At 44.4% G+C, this 15499-nt stretch overlaps 2 protein-coding genes across 4 annotated transcripts in view; both read right to left on the minus strand.

Moving 5' to 3' along the window:
- Window positions 1-823: 823 nt before the first annotated feature.
- esrrd (estrogen-related receptor delta) lies at window positions 824-8140 on the minus strand. The gene is made up of 7 exons (XM_076282772.1): window positions 7991-8140; window positions 6963-7399; window positions 5294-5410; window positions 4248-4358; window positions 3893-4057; window positions 2776-3045; window positions 824-1214 (listed from the first exon to the last, which is right to left on the minus strand). The coding sequence occupies exons 1-7, from the start codon at window positions 8047-8049 to the stop codon at window positions 970-972; spliced, it is 1404 nt and encodes a 467-aa protein (XP_076138887.1). The 5' UTR covers window positions 8050-8140; the 3' UTR covers window positions 824-969.
- Window positions 8141-15459: 7319 nt separating this feature from the next.
- ltbp4 (latent transforming growth factor beta binding protein 4) overlaps window positions 15460-15499 on the minus strand; it is a 71490-nt gene continuing 71450 nt past the window's right edge. For all 3 annotated transcript variants that reach the window (XM_076282775.1, XM_076282776.1, XM_076282774.1), the window contains one exon: window positions 15460-15499. This exon is cut by the window's right edge and continues 2619 nt beyond it. The gene's annotated coding sequence lies outside the window, so the exon portion shown is untranslated.

Raw genomic sequence — 15499 nt, forward strand, 5'->3', positions numbered from 1 at the left:
CAGTACAGTTTATTTGGATCAGGAAGGTCATCAGTACACATCATCACAAAAATGTCATTAGAATGTTCTGAAGGTTCCATTTGGTGATGTAATAATGAACTGAATGGCTAGTTCATGTAAATTCTAGATCTGTAGATCTATTCTAGATCTATAATTCTCAAATGACTTGCAGAAAAACTCATTCTTCAAAGTAGTTATTTATACAGTCTATGGTTAACAAGTGATACAAATGATATTTCAACATCTACAGCAGAGTGTGTGGTAATTTGAGAACCCCCATTGGTACTGTTCTAGGAGCTGAGTCTAGAAACAGTTGCTATCTGCAGCTACAGCATACTGTGTGTGTGTGTGAATCTGTCAACCCTCATTAAAGTCCTTCAGGAGTTGAGTCTCAAACCATTGAAACCAAACCAAAACCATGTCTTTTACATGTCTATTATGTGGTCACTAAGTGGAGTTGTGTTTGAGTGATGTGGGATGTGGTCAGTATTGGATCTGACTGTCGTTAGCCAGTGGTGGCTGTCTGAACGTAAACAGTGCAGTGTGTCGATGTGTTCACTTCCTGCTCCAAGTGCCCATGGGAACACTGATATAAATACTCTGAATAAATTATTCAGTGATAGAAAAATAGCTCTTCAGTATTAAATGCTTTATAGATTCACCTTAGAAATGTCAGGTTAGTGCATGTTTAAAGTTTTTTTTTTTTGGTTGATGTTTCACTTTGATTTTTTTACTTAAATAAAATTAGAAAAACATAATACTCCTTCTTAGTCACCCAAAGTCCAACCCCCCCCACCCCCCCCACCCCCTTCCCCTAGAAAAAGATTGCTGATTGCGTCACTCTGGGCAACCCTACAGCATAGTTCATGGCAAGCTGGGGCTCTCATCTTTAGCCACATCCCAACAATCCGCTTGATCCGCGCCATCACATGGCGTCGGCGTCAGCAGCTGTGGCTTCGTGTCATCTTCTCATATCTTGTTGTCGAGCATCTCCAGGAAGAGCTTGTGCATGGGCACGCGGCGCTCGCGGTGCAGCCGGGAGAAGGTGTCGACGGCGCGCGCCGCTGTCTGCCGGAGCAAAGGCAGCGTCATGAGCAGCCGGCCGGCGCGGTGAGGCTCCACGGGGTGCTGACCGCTCTCGTGCTCCTGCAAGGCCTCGTGGAGAGCGTCACGGAAACGCTGCACCGCCTCCGCACCCTCCAGGTTCGCCGCGTCTGTCGGACACACACACACACACACACACACACACACACACATTTAATTATCTATTCATATAGGCGCACACACTGAGTAACATCAAAACACAGGACATACATACTAAGGTATGGCTGAAGAAGGAAAGAGCCACTGACTGTACACACACACACACACACACATGCATACTCCACATCAGTTACCAAGGTCAAGAGGGGCCTCTAGGCAAGCTAGGGTGGGTGTGATTCTCACCCACTCCACTGCACACACACCACATAAACACGCTCACACACACACACACTCAGGCATACGCAGGTCCCCTCCCTCTTGTTGCTCTCAGTGTCAAGTCCCATCGTCCACCCCATTTGTTCCCCAAACATGCTTTAATAGGCACTGCAAGGGCACCTCCAGTCAAAACATTCTGCTTTTTGTTTTCTATTATGGTCATTCCACCCTGGTAAGCATGTGGCCTGTGTGTGTGTGTGTGTGTGTGTGTGTGTGTGTGTGTGTGTGTGTGTGTGTGTGTGTGTGTGTGTGTGTGTGTGTGTGTGTGTGTGTGTGTGTGTGTGTGTGTGTGTGTAGTAGTGGGACACACTGTGCGTAACCTCCAGGAGAAATGGGCTCGTGAGAGAGAGACAGGGGCTTGGGAAAGACGGGCAGAAATGATTTATTGATCTCTGCTGTGCCCTAGAGCAGAGGCCTCCTCACAGCTCATGTATTGATCGCTACTCTCTCGGCCTGTCCCATGATGAGAGAGAGGGGGAAGAGAGAGAGAGAGAGAAAGAGAGAGATACAGGGAGTGACTCAAAGAGGGCTTGACCGGAGAGGCCCATCTCCCCCTGTCCTGGTGACTAGCGATCACAAGAACAATGCACTTCACTACGGTCAATCAAAACCATTTTGCCTTCCTTGTGCTCTGAGAAAGCCTTTCAACAGGCTCTGTTGGACAGCCCTGAGGCTGGGGCTTAATTGGGCCATTTTTGGCGCTCATTCTGTTTTCTTTTGGATGGGACTGCTTGCCCTTAAGTTGTCCTTGACCACAACACGGGAGCTAAGTCTGCTTTGAGCAAGTGTCTGCCCTCTGTCCCCTACATGCCACGGATGACAACCTAGTTTAAACTAAGGGGGTGTGAGGCGTCTGTGTCCTTTAGACCCATAAGAGCAGGCTAGATCTTTCAGGCTGTTCTGATTCTAGGCACGATACTGCTGTTGTGATTCTACTCTGCACCAACTTCCCTGTCATCACTGTATGGCTCTGCAATGCACCTGCAACGCTTTGCAACAGTGTGTTTGCTAGCCATGTGTCTATGACCTTGTGATGCATCTACACGCGACAGAAGCATAATGTGTATAATTATGGGTGTGTATTTCTGTGTGTGTGTGTGTGTGTGTGTGTGTGTGTGTGCATAAATGCATATTTGTGTGTGTGTCTGTTTGTCTAACAGCACATGCATGTGTGTATGTGCATATGGGTGTGTGTTTGTCTATTTGTCTGTCTGTGTGTGTGTATAAGTGCCTGCATGTGTGTGTGTGTGTGTGTGTGTGTGTGTGTGTGTGTGTGTGTGTGTGTGTGTGTCTCACCTGCGTTGGCGAGGGTCATGGCTTTGAGGGTGACCAGCTCCTCAGGGCTCAGTCCCATCTGCTGGTACTTGCGCGTCAGGTGACGCAGTGCGGTGTAGAGGTCAGCCAGCCCGGCCGCCCGGCACTGGCCCTCGGCTAGACGCAGGTTATCGGCAAACACCAGCTCGTCGGCGGAGCCGAGCGAACGAGACACCACCGACAGCACCAGCGCCTCCATCCAGCCGCCTTGCAGCAGCGCCATCTGGTCCACCAATGAGAGCGCAGAGAAGCCTGTCGAGGGAAGGGATGGTAGCCAATCAGGGGCCTATTGCACAAAACTAGGATAAGGGATTAAGCCGGGATATCTTGGTTATCCTGGCTCAATTTATCCGTGATCCAGTTGCACAAAAGCGGGATAGGGGGCAGCAGGATATGTTATGCCCACTACACATTGTTATCACATATACCTAGACCCATTGTCATTATTTAAACGTTTGTGATCATTAATTAACTTTTACATACTCGCCATTCCCGACCTGTCATGCGACAATGTGACATCACGGGAGTGCCTAAACATTTCGCACGTGGTGGTCGCGGAACTAGTTGCAATATTCTCCTAAACAGAGGCGTTGCTGTTTGTTGCTGTTGTGAAAAGGCTATCGCTACCTACTTCATACCGTAGAAGAAGCAATGAAGCCGCTAGTTGCCATGGTGAATCAGTGAATCTGTGATCGGTGGCGGGGTCTATTTGAGGGAGCCGTGAGCGCGCACTTATCCAGGATAGGTTTCACCTGGCTTGATGAATCCGTGTCTGCTCATCCTGGCTTGGTCTTTGTGCAACCAATTAAGCCTGTACGCTCTTGTTTTGGATTCATTGAGCGCAGCTCAGTAACTTATCCCGGATGTCTTAATTCTGCTTTTGTGCAACGGACCCCAGAAGGTGTTTACATGATAAACAAACATAAGGTGAGGCTTGGGGTTGGGTCTGGGTTTGATTAACAGATAGATAGATAGATAGATAGATAGATAGATCGATAGATAAGATAGATAGATAGATAGATAGATAGATAGATATTTTATTTTTCTAAAGGGAATTTGGTTTTGGTTTTGAGCCCAGTCTTGAGCAGAGGTGGTGTACCTGGGATGTTCTTGGCCCAGCCGATCATGACGAGCAGCTCTCTGTTTAGGAGGTCACAGAGGGTGAGCAGGGTCTTGAGCTCAGCGCTGCCCCCAGAGGACGAGTCGGGGATAGCACACAGAGGCGCTGGCTCAGACACCAGCAGCTGGGAGATCACTTTGTTGCCTAGGACAGGACGGAGAATTTTTCAGCATATTTTTGAAATGGTGGATAAAAATCAGCATCCCAAATAAAAGAGTAAACACATTTTCTACTACTAACCACCATTAAAAAAAACATTTTACTAATAACTATAGAAATTAATAAGTTATTCCATTAGTTTGTGAAAGTTGATATCGGAGGTCTGGTCTCTTACCGATGGGTTTGGCCGGATGTGAGAAAGGGGTTTTGGTATAGAGCGTCAGGCCACAGTCCACTCTGCGCTTATACTTCTGTCGGCCTCCCCTCACTCGGTCCATACGGACACCTGACACAGAGCAAACACCACAAGTCACACTCACTTCAAGTCAAAACAGATTTATCATTAGTGAAATATAAGTATAAGGTGCAAACACATCGTGTTGAGAGTTTTTTACACCATCATTGTCAGAGGACACATCATTGTCATTGGACAGAAAAGTTTGGGAGAAGTAGAAATCTAACACTGTTACTTTAACTTAAGGGAAGCTGAGTCTATGAACTGTGGGTTCATGGACTCCTCAGAGAAGATATACCCTACATACCTCATCACAGACACTTCTGAGCCACATTTGAGTTATCAGTGACCAGCACCAAAGTCCCCTGCCCTGGCCAGGCTCCTGTACATATGTACTAGGCCCAGTGTTTCCCATACATTGACTTATTTGTGGCGGCCCACCACAATATCAACATTGACCACCACACAATGATTTTCCAGGTTGTACTAAAATGTGCTTAAATCTGGTTAGCATCATAACCACACTGTGCTAATTGTTAAAAGTTAATTCTGCAAACCAATCACCACAAATGGAATTCAATTCTGTGGGAAACACTGAGGCCCTATGTCATGTGTGTAGGTGTGCAGTTGTGGTGAGGGTGTTGGGTGATGTAGGCCCTATGTCATGTCGGTAGGTGTGCAGTTGTGGTGAGTGTGTTGGGAGATGTAGGCCCTATGCCATATCTGTGGGTGTGCAGTTGTGGTGAGTGTGTTGGGAGATGTAGGCCCTATGCCATGTGTATACTGTAGGTGTGCAGTTGTGGGGAGTGTGTTGAGAGATGTAGGCCCTATGTCGTGTGTGTGCAGTTGTGGGGAGTGTGTAGGGAGATGTAGGCCCTATGTCGTGTGTAGGTGTGCAGTTGTGGGGAGTGTGTTGAGAGATGTAGGCCCTATGTCATGTCTGTAGGTGTGCAGTTGTGGGGAGTGTGTTGAGAGATGTCACATACCCTCTTTCATCATGCCTGCACGCAGACACTTCTGGAAGCGACACGCCTGGCAGGACTTCCGCCGGCGCTTGGTGATCTCACACTCGTTTGTCACAGGGCAGGTGTACTCAATGTTACCTGGGAAAACACACACACACACACACACACACACACACAGTTCACACACAGTTCACTCAAATGACCACATTGAGGTCCACATATGAGGTCTGATACCTAAACATGAGAAAAGGTTTTGGACCACTCCATAACATCTGTGCTCCCAGGCATGTCTTTTTCCCCTCTTTATCATCTGCTGTTATAATCTGTTTTTTCTCTCCTATTTCCATGTTGTGCTTCTATGCCGCTTTCCTCGCCTGACACCCTGGGCCTTCACACAGCAATCCATAGCAGCTCCAGACTACGAGTCGGCCTATTGATTGGCACTGGCCCATGCTGGCTTAACGAGACACTGGACAGGACAGAGGCTACAAGTTTGAGGCTGGCAAGACAAAAAGCCTCTAATAGACTATTGACTGCTCCAGTCCACTCCACATAACACACACAGAGAGAGAGAGGCGACACTAGGCTCCCCTTGATTCTTTTCTAAGGGCGTAAGTACCTCAATCAATGAGCCTCCCCCTAAAAACAACACACACATACACATACACACACACTAGGATTAGGGAATCCATTACCCGGCAGTGACTCTTCATCAATATATTGATAGTTGTTCAGACAGTGCTGTGTGTTGGTGAATTAGATCAAATCTGGTCATGCTTCACAGCTCTCCTTAATGTGTTAAGCAGAATGACCATTTTTTAAAAGCCATAAAGGCACTAAGCTGTGTGTTTTTAGCAAGGTTAGTAGCCTAAATGTGTTCCATTGCGAAATACAAACGTTTACCCAAATGAACCGGAACACTTTAGGCTCCAATGCTCCAAGTAACTGAATAGGAGCTAATTGGCATCTAATTAGTCCAATGAATATGACACAGTAATCTCTCTGTATTCCTTTCATAATCACCATTCAAGCGCCCTGGTCAAGAACCCATCCAACAAACTTGTGGCAAATCGCTACCTTAGAATAATAAGGTTCTATCTGACATTTTTGTCAAAATGGAGTTATTTACATATTTTTATTCTTTGAAAGTTTCTTAAGTTCAGATGAGGTGTTTCTTAAAGTTGTGTACATATTTGGACTTTATATCAAAAAGAACTTGTTGTATTTACCATGTAACTCTATGGAATTCTAAAACTTTGAAGCTCAATATCTCAGAACTACTCAAAACGCAGATAGAACCTTATTATTCTAAGGTAGCGAAATGTTAAGGACTACAATAGCTAGGCTACATCAGACCAAAAGTGAACACAGACAGTCTAGTAACATCCAAATCGGGGCAACAACCACACAATTACAGGCCGTTAAGGAGCATATTGAGTCTTCACACGAAAATCAATCACATAACAAGATGAACTGACATAAAAATATTGAATATCTGATTTGGCTCAGGAACCCCCCTTACTAGATTATTGATTATTTAATTAATTAAAATCGGCATAGTTGTCACATGCCCTACATTCACTCTCTTTCTCCGGTTCTCTCTCTCTCTCTCTCTCTCTCTCTCTCTCTCTCACACACACACACACACACAATGTTAATAGGCTAGCCTACACACTTTTTGATAGCCTACCTTGAATGGTTCTCTTGAAGAACGCCTTGCACGCTTCGCAGGACGCGACCCCATAGTGATATCCAGATGCAAAGTCTCCGCAGACTAGACAGAGCCGCTTGTGTGCAGAGCCAAGCGTGGACGCGTATTCCCCAGCGAGGCGAACCACATCTCCGCTAACCGACAGCCCGCCACTGCGCTCCGTATGGTAGTGATGGGAGCTGGATCCGGGCGGCGTGCAGCTGCCTCGGCTGCTGCTGCTGCTGCTACTAGAGCCGGGCGAGTCGGGGTTGAGGGACTGGGTCTGCGAGAAGAAGCTGTAACCGCTGCTTTCCGATGTACCGGCAGGGCTGAAGGGGGAGTTACTGTCCGGGGGGAAAGCCGGGCTCGATGGGTCCGGTTTGATGCAAGGTTCGAGCGGCGACGGAGGCCCGTCGGTCGTGGTGGAATCCAAGAAACTAGAAGGTGGTCAAGATGGGACACACGGTTCTCAAGTTGCTGTGCAGATAGGCTAGCCTACGTTTAAATTACACCTGACTCTTACAAAAACGGGATGATCAACAGGCAGATGGTAGGCTACGCAGATCTAGCTTCAAACTAGCCTGCCTACAGTTTTGTTGCTTTCACTTTGGATGGGCCCCCAGTCTACTCTTTCTGACTATTGATAACCATTCCTGGATTTGTTAAGTAGGTCTAGGCTATTGACTTTAAGTTGATTTGCTGGTTTGCTTTGGAACTTGGCACTGAAAACATGTTCCCTATAGGCTTTGTTGTTCAGTGAGACTTTTCAATGTCTATAGTCAATTACATTTTTATATTACATTTTTCATATTCAAAACCTAAAAATCAGGTCATGATTATACTAATGCCACAGAGGTTGACAAAAACCAGCAACCAAGAAACAGAGAAAGATGTTCACACAACACTGAACCCTAACAAGACATCCCAAACAAACACAAGTATCTGATTAGGCCTATTTATAGTGTCGCAATCTATCCTTCATATAAAATGCATGTCTGTAAAATGTTTAGTTCTTAGAAGCAACTCACTGGTTGTGCTGGCTGAGAAAGTGGAAGTTCTCTGTCAGACAGAAGCCTTTGAGGTCCATTCTGAAGCAACACACCTGCCGGTAACGCCACACCTGTGTGTCTCTTTACTCCAAACACGGAAGAGAGTCGAGATGGAGAGATATGGCTGAGAAAGAGAGAGAGAGGAGGAGAGAAGGAGAGGTGTGGCGGGGAGAATGCTGACACACGAATATGAGCTTCGGTGGGGGTGAGCTGGTTTATTTAAGCGATGGCTGTCGAAGAGAAGGGAGGGGCTGGGCAGCCTAATCCAGCGAGGTGGGGTGGGATGTGTGTGTGTGTGTGTGTGGGGGGGGGGGTTGGCAGTTGGGTGGGTGGATGTGGGACAGCATCATCTTCCACAGTCACAACAAGAACTCCACAAAACATTACAGGAACACAGTATTGTTTGTATGTTTCTGCATGTATGTACTGTATGTGTGTATGTCTGTGGTGGGACTGGCCTGCATGAGGGTTTTGTGTGTGTGTGTGTGTGTGTGTGCACAAATCATTTCAGGAAAACTATAGCAACAAAAAGCCCTGTAACTTAGCGAATGACACATGATGCACTGGGTTGAAGTTGCGCAATGCAACTTATTCTTGTATGTCTATGTCTTGAGAGTTAACATGAGTGGCCCAGTTGTGTGTGTATGCAAATATGGCTGGCCTGGTTATGAATTTGTGTGTGTGTGTATGTGTGTGTGTTTGTGTGTGTATGTGAATATAGCTGGCCTGGTTATGAGTGTGTATGTATGTGTGTGTGTGTGTGTGTGTGTCAAGAGGATGAGCTGAGTAATCTAATTAGCCCCCAAACAGCCCAGCTCAGTAAATTATGCTGCGCTGTCCACTTCATCTGTCTAATTGAGAGTGAGTGGCGGATATCTGTGTCATGTTATCAGCTGGATGTGATGTGTGTGTGTGTATCTGTCTGTGTGTGTGTGTGTGAATATGTGTCTGTGTGCAAATCTCTCATTATACAGTACCTGATGCGTGCATATGTGTTTAACACCACTGATATTTATGTATATTTAAAATGTATGTTTTTGTGTGTTTTGTGGACTTTAATATGTGTAAGTAAGTACACATCTGTGTGTTTCACTGAGTGTGTGTATACTTTGGGATAGGTCTGGCCATCTTTGTTTTGTTTTGCCTTGTAGTTGGTCAGGTGTGGGGGTATTCTGTGTGGATCGGCTGGTTTGTTGGCCCTCCATGTTTGTTTACCCTGTAAACAAAACAATAAACATGACCAGAGCTACTGATAATACGGCTACAAGGGAATTCAGATGTATCTCTGACACTGAATTGGCCCTCTAAACAAAAGGTGTGTGAGGTCACTTGTTTAAGGTGTGTTTCTGTTTTCTCTGTGTGTGTGTGTGTGTGTGTGTGTGTGAAATGCAAGGCTGATTCTCAGAATCCAGATAAGGACTGCACTGATGCTCGTTATTCCTGCTGTAAACTAGATCATTAACACATGGTGCAGTTCAGATGGGATCTCAGCCAGGATGAGTTGAGAACTGTTCAGGCAACTAAACCAAATCCAAACTAATCAATGATTTTGTTCTCATCTTTTGGAAGTGGGAACTATCACCATGGCTATTTCTAATCCAAATATTATTACCATATAATAATAAAAACATGAATTATTATTATTTTTTGTATGTTAAATGTAATGTATGTTTATTTGAGAATAATTAATGTCAATCTATTAATTCAATTTTGTTTTGAAAACGAACGTTAAGGGTTGTTTTAGGACATGTTTGAGCATGCCTGTATAGGCAGCCACTCTGAAGTAGTCAAAGGCGATTCAAAACTAGTCAGAAAAGTCGAGACAGGACCAATCGTCAAAATTTCGGTGTCCACCACTCTAGTTCATCCAAAATAAACCAGAAAAGGGACTCAAAGTGCTAAATACCGGAATTTTCCTTTAATTTACGTTCCACTCTTGCTTATGTCTTGCTTGCAGTGTAAAAGTGTAAGTCTAGAGCCATGGAGCCCAGGAGTGAATGATAAAAAGAAACGCAGACAGAATGTAAGGGAAGCCCAGAGAGAGATAGAAGGCCCGAGCTTGGCAGCGATATACTGTAGGTAGCGGGAAGCTACATCAAGGCAGCGATATACTGTAGTTAGCGGGAAGCTACATCAAGGCAGCGATATAGCGGGAAGCTACATCAAGGTGGGGACTTCCCTGAGTGAGACCTCTCCAGTGAAGTGAATTTGAATAAACCAATCACCTGCAACCAGTGTTAAATTCTGATACGATCTATCTACGTATCTTTTATTAATTAACTTCGGCTTGACTCTGTCCACTTTATGTGTCTGACTTCACTCTGGCAAGAGTGTACATGCACTGTCGGCAAGATACGTGTGTCAAACTCACACCCGCGGTGTTGGATGAAGATGATGATGGAGAAGCTGCTGTTGAGAGGGGAAGATGGACAGAGTGTAACAGTTGTCAAGGAGACAAAGGGATGAAGAGACATAAGAGGATGGAGTGAGAAATGGTGTGATGCTGAGCGTTAGAGACATAGTGCACAGGATAGCATGAGAGAGAAGGAGAAAAGAAAGAGAAGGTGAGGAGGGAGGAGAGAGGGTAGCTGGCAGTCAGTAGGTCAGTTGCGCTGGAGGGGCAGGTTAATTACCTTGTGAGCGGGCAAGGGGCATGAGATTGTGCCCAAGGTGTGTGTGTGTGTGCCAGCCCAGGCTCCAGGATCTGCTGAGGCGACACTTTTGGGTGCGGCACAAAAGAGGCGGGAAGTGTGCCACCTGTGATCCAATCCAGTCACCCGACACTTGGCATGCTGAGCCATCTCTCCCTCTCTCTCACTTTCTCTCTCTCTCTGATGAGATCATCTGGATCACCCAGATCTTTAGCACTTTCCGAAACACTCTCCTCTCCTCTCAGTTAGCCCCCTCGGGTGCCTGATACCACACTGACCCTAATATAGTCTTTACGTAAGGTGGCCTCAACTCTGTTACATTCTGTTATGTGCTAGTTATGGCAGACCTACATAACTCATCACCATAAGCACTCCTGTTGGGGAGGGCCGACAGGAGTGGCAGACTCGCTGCAGGTGTGAAACTTACCTAGATTGATCATTAGCATCATCATCCCATAAATGGCTCATGCTGGCCATTTTACTTTTCATCATAATTGTGATATGTTTTTTGCCTCATATCTAACCCAGAGCTGCTGCAGCCTGTAGAACAGGCCCACAACAGACTGACGATGTTAGTGCATCCATGGCAACATCGGCTATGATGTAATAACAAACTTATGACATGATACTCACCGGGAAATGGTCACGAACGCTTACCAGAGAGGGTTAGAGCGGAGTAATCAAGGGTCTTTGCGCTTACTGCTTGTTATGTGTTACTTTCATTATGAGGGAAATGGAGGAAAGCTTAAGATTATGTGAAACCTGTTCTATAAAATGTTGGAAACTAACTATTTTGAATGAACTGTGCTGCTTATTTGTATTATTATGAATATTTTAAATGAAACAATTATACTGCATGCTGTATATTATGAATTGACCTGAATATAATTATAGTAGTTAGTTGATTATAAATTAACTCAGTGAATGCGGCAGGTATATTGCAGTAAACCAGAGGATGTCCTTAAAGGATGTCCTTAAAGGCTTTGTCTTTTAAACTGTGTCCATTTCCCCAGTTTGTTTACAAACAGGGTGAGACCACTGACCCAGTTGTGACTCGTCGCGTCCAGAGTACAGAGAGGTGCAGAACAGAGAGCCAACAGATTAGTGTCTAGGCCACACACACACACCTGACACCTCTCAGACTCTAATCCAGGGAAGGCCCCCATCAGCAAGAATCTGCAGACTGACTTTCTCCCATTCTCACGCACATCCACACACACACACTCACTCACTTGCACACACACATGCACACACACACACACACCTGACACCTGTTGCTCCAGACCCTAATCCAGGGTAGGCCCCCATCGGCAAGAGCCTGCAGCCATCTCCCATTCTCAGACACATCCACACACACACACACACACACATAAACACTCACTCACTAAACCAAGAAATAGTAGATTAAAGTGAAGAAAATATTGAAAAATGTGTTGTACCTAATTATTCTATTAAACAATATTTGTTTAATTTGTAAGTATTCATTCACATTTTATAAAGTATATTTTTTTGGGCTTTTTGTGCCTTTAATGACAGGACAGTGGAGAATGACAGGAAGAGAGTGGGAGAGAGAGTCGGGGTGGGATCCGGAAAGGACCACAGGGCGGGAATCAAACCCGGGTTGCCGGCGTACGGTGCAGGTGCCCCAGCCAGTTGCGAGAACTGTAGACACTCTCAGATTTACCAAAAAATAAAAAATAAACAAGTGCGGGCTTTTTTTTTAGAAACTTTTGGTTGCACTACTTGACATTTTTTGGGTGGTGAAATTGCAAATACAGTCTAAAATGTATTAAAAACCCCTATAAATGTTAACACTATTACAGTAAGACTTGTTTAAATCTTCCTACTTCAAAAAATGCCTTTCTGTCAATTTTTAAAAACACATTTTTAAAAGCTTTATTTGTCAATGACCCGTATACACACTAACTGACACACATGTATACTCACACACTAACTCCCAAATTCATTCACACACATTTACACACATACACCTTTACACACACACACACACACGTACAGTAAACAAATGGACACAGCACCTTTTCACTGAGGTAACTGCGGTCATTTCTCTATCTCACTCTGACCAGACACACATTCACACACACCTATATGAACCCCCCCCCCCCACACACACACTCACACAAATAACGTTAATATAATGTTTATTATATTTAGAATGAATTTAGAATGATATTTTCATAATTCTAATTGCTAGTGTGTGTGAATATTTATTGATTAGCCAAATCGATTGACAGCCAAACAGTGTGAGAGACATTGATGATCTAAACAGCTTGAGTGAGACCATGAGTCTGCTGGGGGTTGGTCAGAAAGAGAGAGAGAGAGAGAGAGAGAGAGAGAGGATGGAGCAATCAAGATAAAAAGAGAGGGGGATGGAGAGAGGAGAGAAGAAAGAGAGGGAGAGGGACCTGTTGGGCTAGATAGAAGGCAGGCAGACAGACGAGGGGTGTTGGGGTACAGAGAGGATGAGACAGCCAAAAACTACATGACAGTGTAGAGAAGAAAACTGATAGAGAGGGTGAGGATGAGAAAGGAGGATGAAGAGAGACTGGAACAAAGGAAGAGAGAGTAGGAGTGAGAGAGAAAGGAAGAGAAAGTGTTGAAAGCTGATGTTCCGCTGTGTGCTGCAGTGCACACTGGTAAATGGGGAATGAAGTGAGCCTTTGTAATCTGAGTAATCTGCTTGGGCAGGTGATGATGTGATGTACTGGGATTGGCCTATAAAATGGATTACGGGCAGGATATACACTCACACACACACACACACACACACACACACACACACACACACACACTGCATTAGACAGAGCCTGGAAAGAAGCCGCTAGGTGTTTAAGAGGCCACTGAGAACAAAGCACACCAACTCAGTAGACACTTGAGGCCCAGCACACACTTATACACACACACCACACACACATTTGCATACTCACACACACATATACACATACACCCCCCACACACACGTTTGCATACTCACACACACATATACACATACACCCCCCCCCCCACACACACACACACACGCACAGTCACACACATGTATGCATACTCAGGAGGCTCCTTCATTGAGGAAAGGGAGGAACACCCTCCCTAAAATTAAATAAAAAATATATAAAGTGAATTACTAATCTGATAAATTACTGTTAATATTACTATTTTTAACACTTTGAATGAACAAAATCGTTCCCCTAGGTCAAAATGCCAACAGCACCCCCTATCGCAAGTGAAAATTACTGTATGGAGGAGCTTCCTCCTCAAGCCCCTCATTGAAGTCCATTATAAACGCCTCGGACCACAGCGGCTCGTGAATCACGTCGTTTTCAATGGCCAAGGGAGGAAGCTCCTCCGTACAGTAATTATTGCGATAGGGGGTGCTGTTTTTAGCGGCAACGGTGCAAGAACGTTAATTAAGAGTCTTATGTTGAACGGAAAGGTTGTTTTTTGCTCGTGAAATAAACAGTACAATGGAATCAGAGGACAATCTGAGATTGAATCTCAACTCTTGTATACACTCAAATACACCGCGAAGTGTAGTGTATCAAAGCAGGAAGACCAGCTCCAAAAATTCATATTCCAAAACAAGATGGTAAGGCTAGTGTAGGCTACTGAATGCTACATAGTCAGACAAATAGGCTACTCATGGCTAACTGGTAACGTTAGCACAGAAAACAATCAGCCATAGCCTACTGCTGACCTGTCACATACGTGGACAGTTCACTTGGTGATAAAACATTTTTGGATAGTTATGCGTTGTTATAATCATCCAAGTTATGCCTTAACTAAACAATTGTTAAATAATTTTCTTGTTGTTATGTTCTTGTTTTCACCGTTCTAACTGTATCTTTGGATGGCAACATTGTTAATGAATGTTTCAGACCATGATGCATTCCTTTAATGACGTCTTCAATAACATTTGCCTTTCGAGTATGCTTTCATAAATTCCCACTTATCTATTACAACCTGTCTTTAAATTATAGCGATTTGGCTTTAAAAACAATAGCATGTTACAAATAACCACATTTAAGGTCTATTTTTAATGGTAAATAGTTACATGGTTTTATAAAACAAGTGTCTATTTTTAGTATTATAGACTTTTCTGCCAATGTATTACATTGAGCAAAACCTCCAGACTTTCCGTAATTTTGCACATCTGGAAAACAGTATTTCATAACTAGACCTACATATCTTTCCTGACTTCCCAGACCTAAAATTTACATTTATTTACATTTACATTTATTAATTTAGCACTATTATCCAAAGTGACTTATATATTTAAATTATATTACAAAGTCCATTGTCCCTGGACGAATTTGGGGTTAAGTGCCTTGCTCAAATGCACGATGGTGGAAGCCAAGAATTGAACCCACAACTTTTCTGGCTGCTGCATGCTTGCCTAGCTCCTTAGGTCAGACACCGCCCCCCCCCCCCGAGAATGTCAGAACAGCATTTATTGCACAACATTGCCAGTTAAAATGCTACATAGTACATACTGCTGCTATAAATGTGTCTGGGTAGGCGGCCTACATACTCTATTGTTTACTTATGCCACCAACACCATCACAACCTCACATTTGCCACTAATGCCAATTAAGCGGACATTCCTTCCTCTGTTATTTTTTTAACCACCAGCCGCCACACACACACACACATGTACAGTATGCATACTCACACACAGCCCCCACCCCACAATACATTCATTCTCTCTCTATCCTTCTCTTTGACCAAGAAACTATTATATATGAGTCAAAATGAGTCAAAAAAGACACCAGGTCCACAATGTAAATGGAATGTGTGCAATTATATTAAAAAACACGTAAAG

This window comes from Alosa pseudoharengus, unplaced genomic scaffold, assembly GCF_046254945.1.
Source record: "Alosa pseudoharengus isolate Yale_2024_CS ecotype anadromous, Long Island Sound unplaced genomic scaffold, YU_APseudo_1.1 YU_APseudo_1.1_scf_13, whole genome shotgun sequence".
NCBI classification, from domain to species: Eukaryota; Metazoa; Chordata; class Actinopteri; order Clupeiformes; family Clupeidae; genus Alosa; species Alosa pseudoharengus.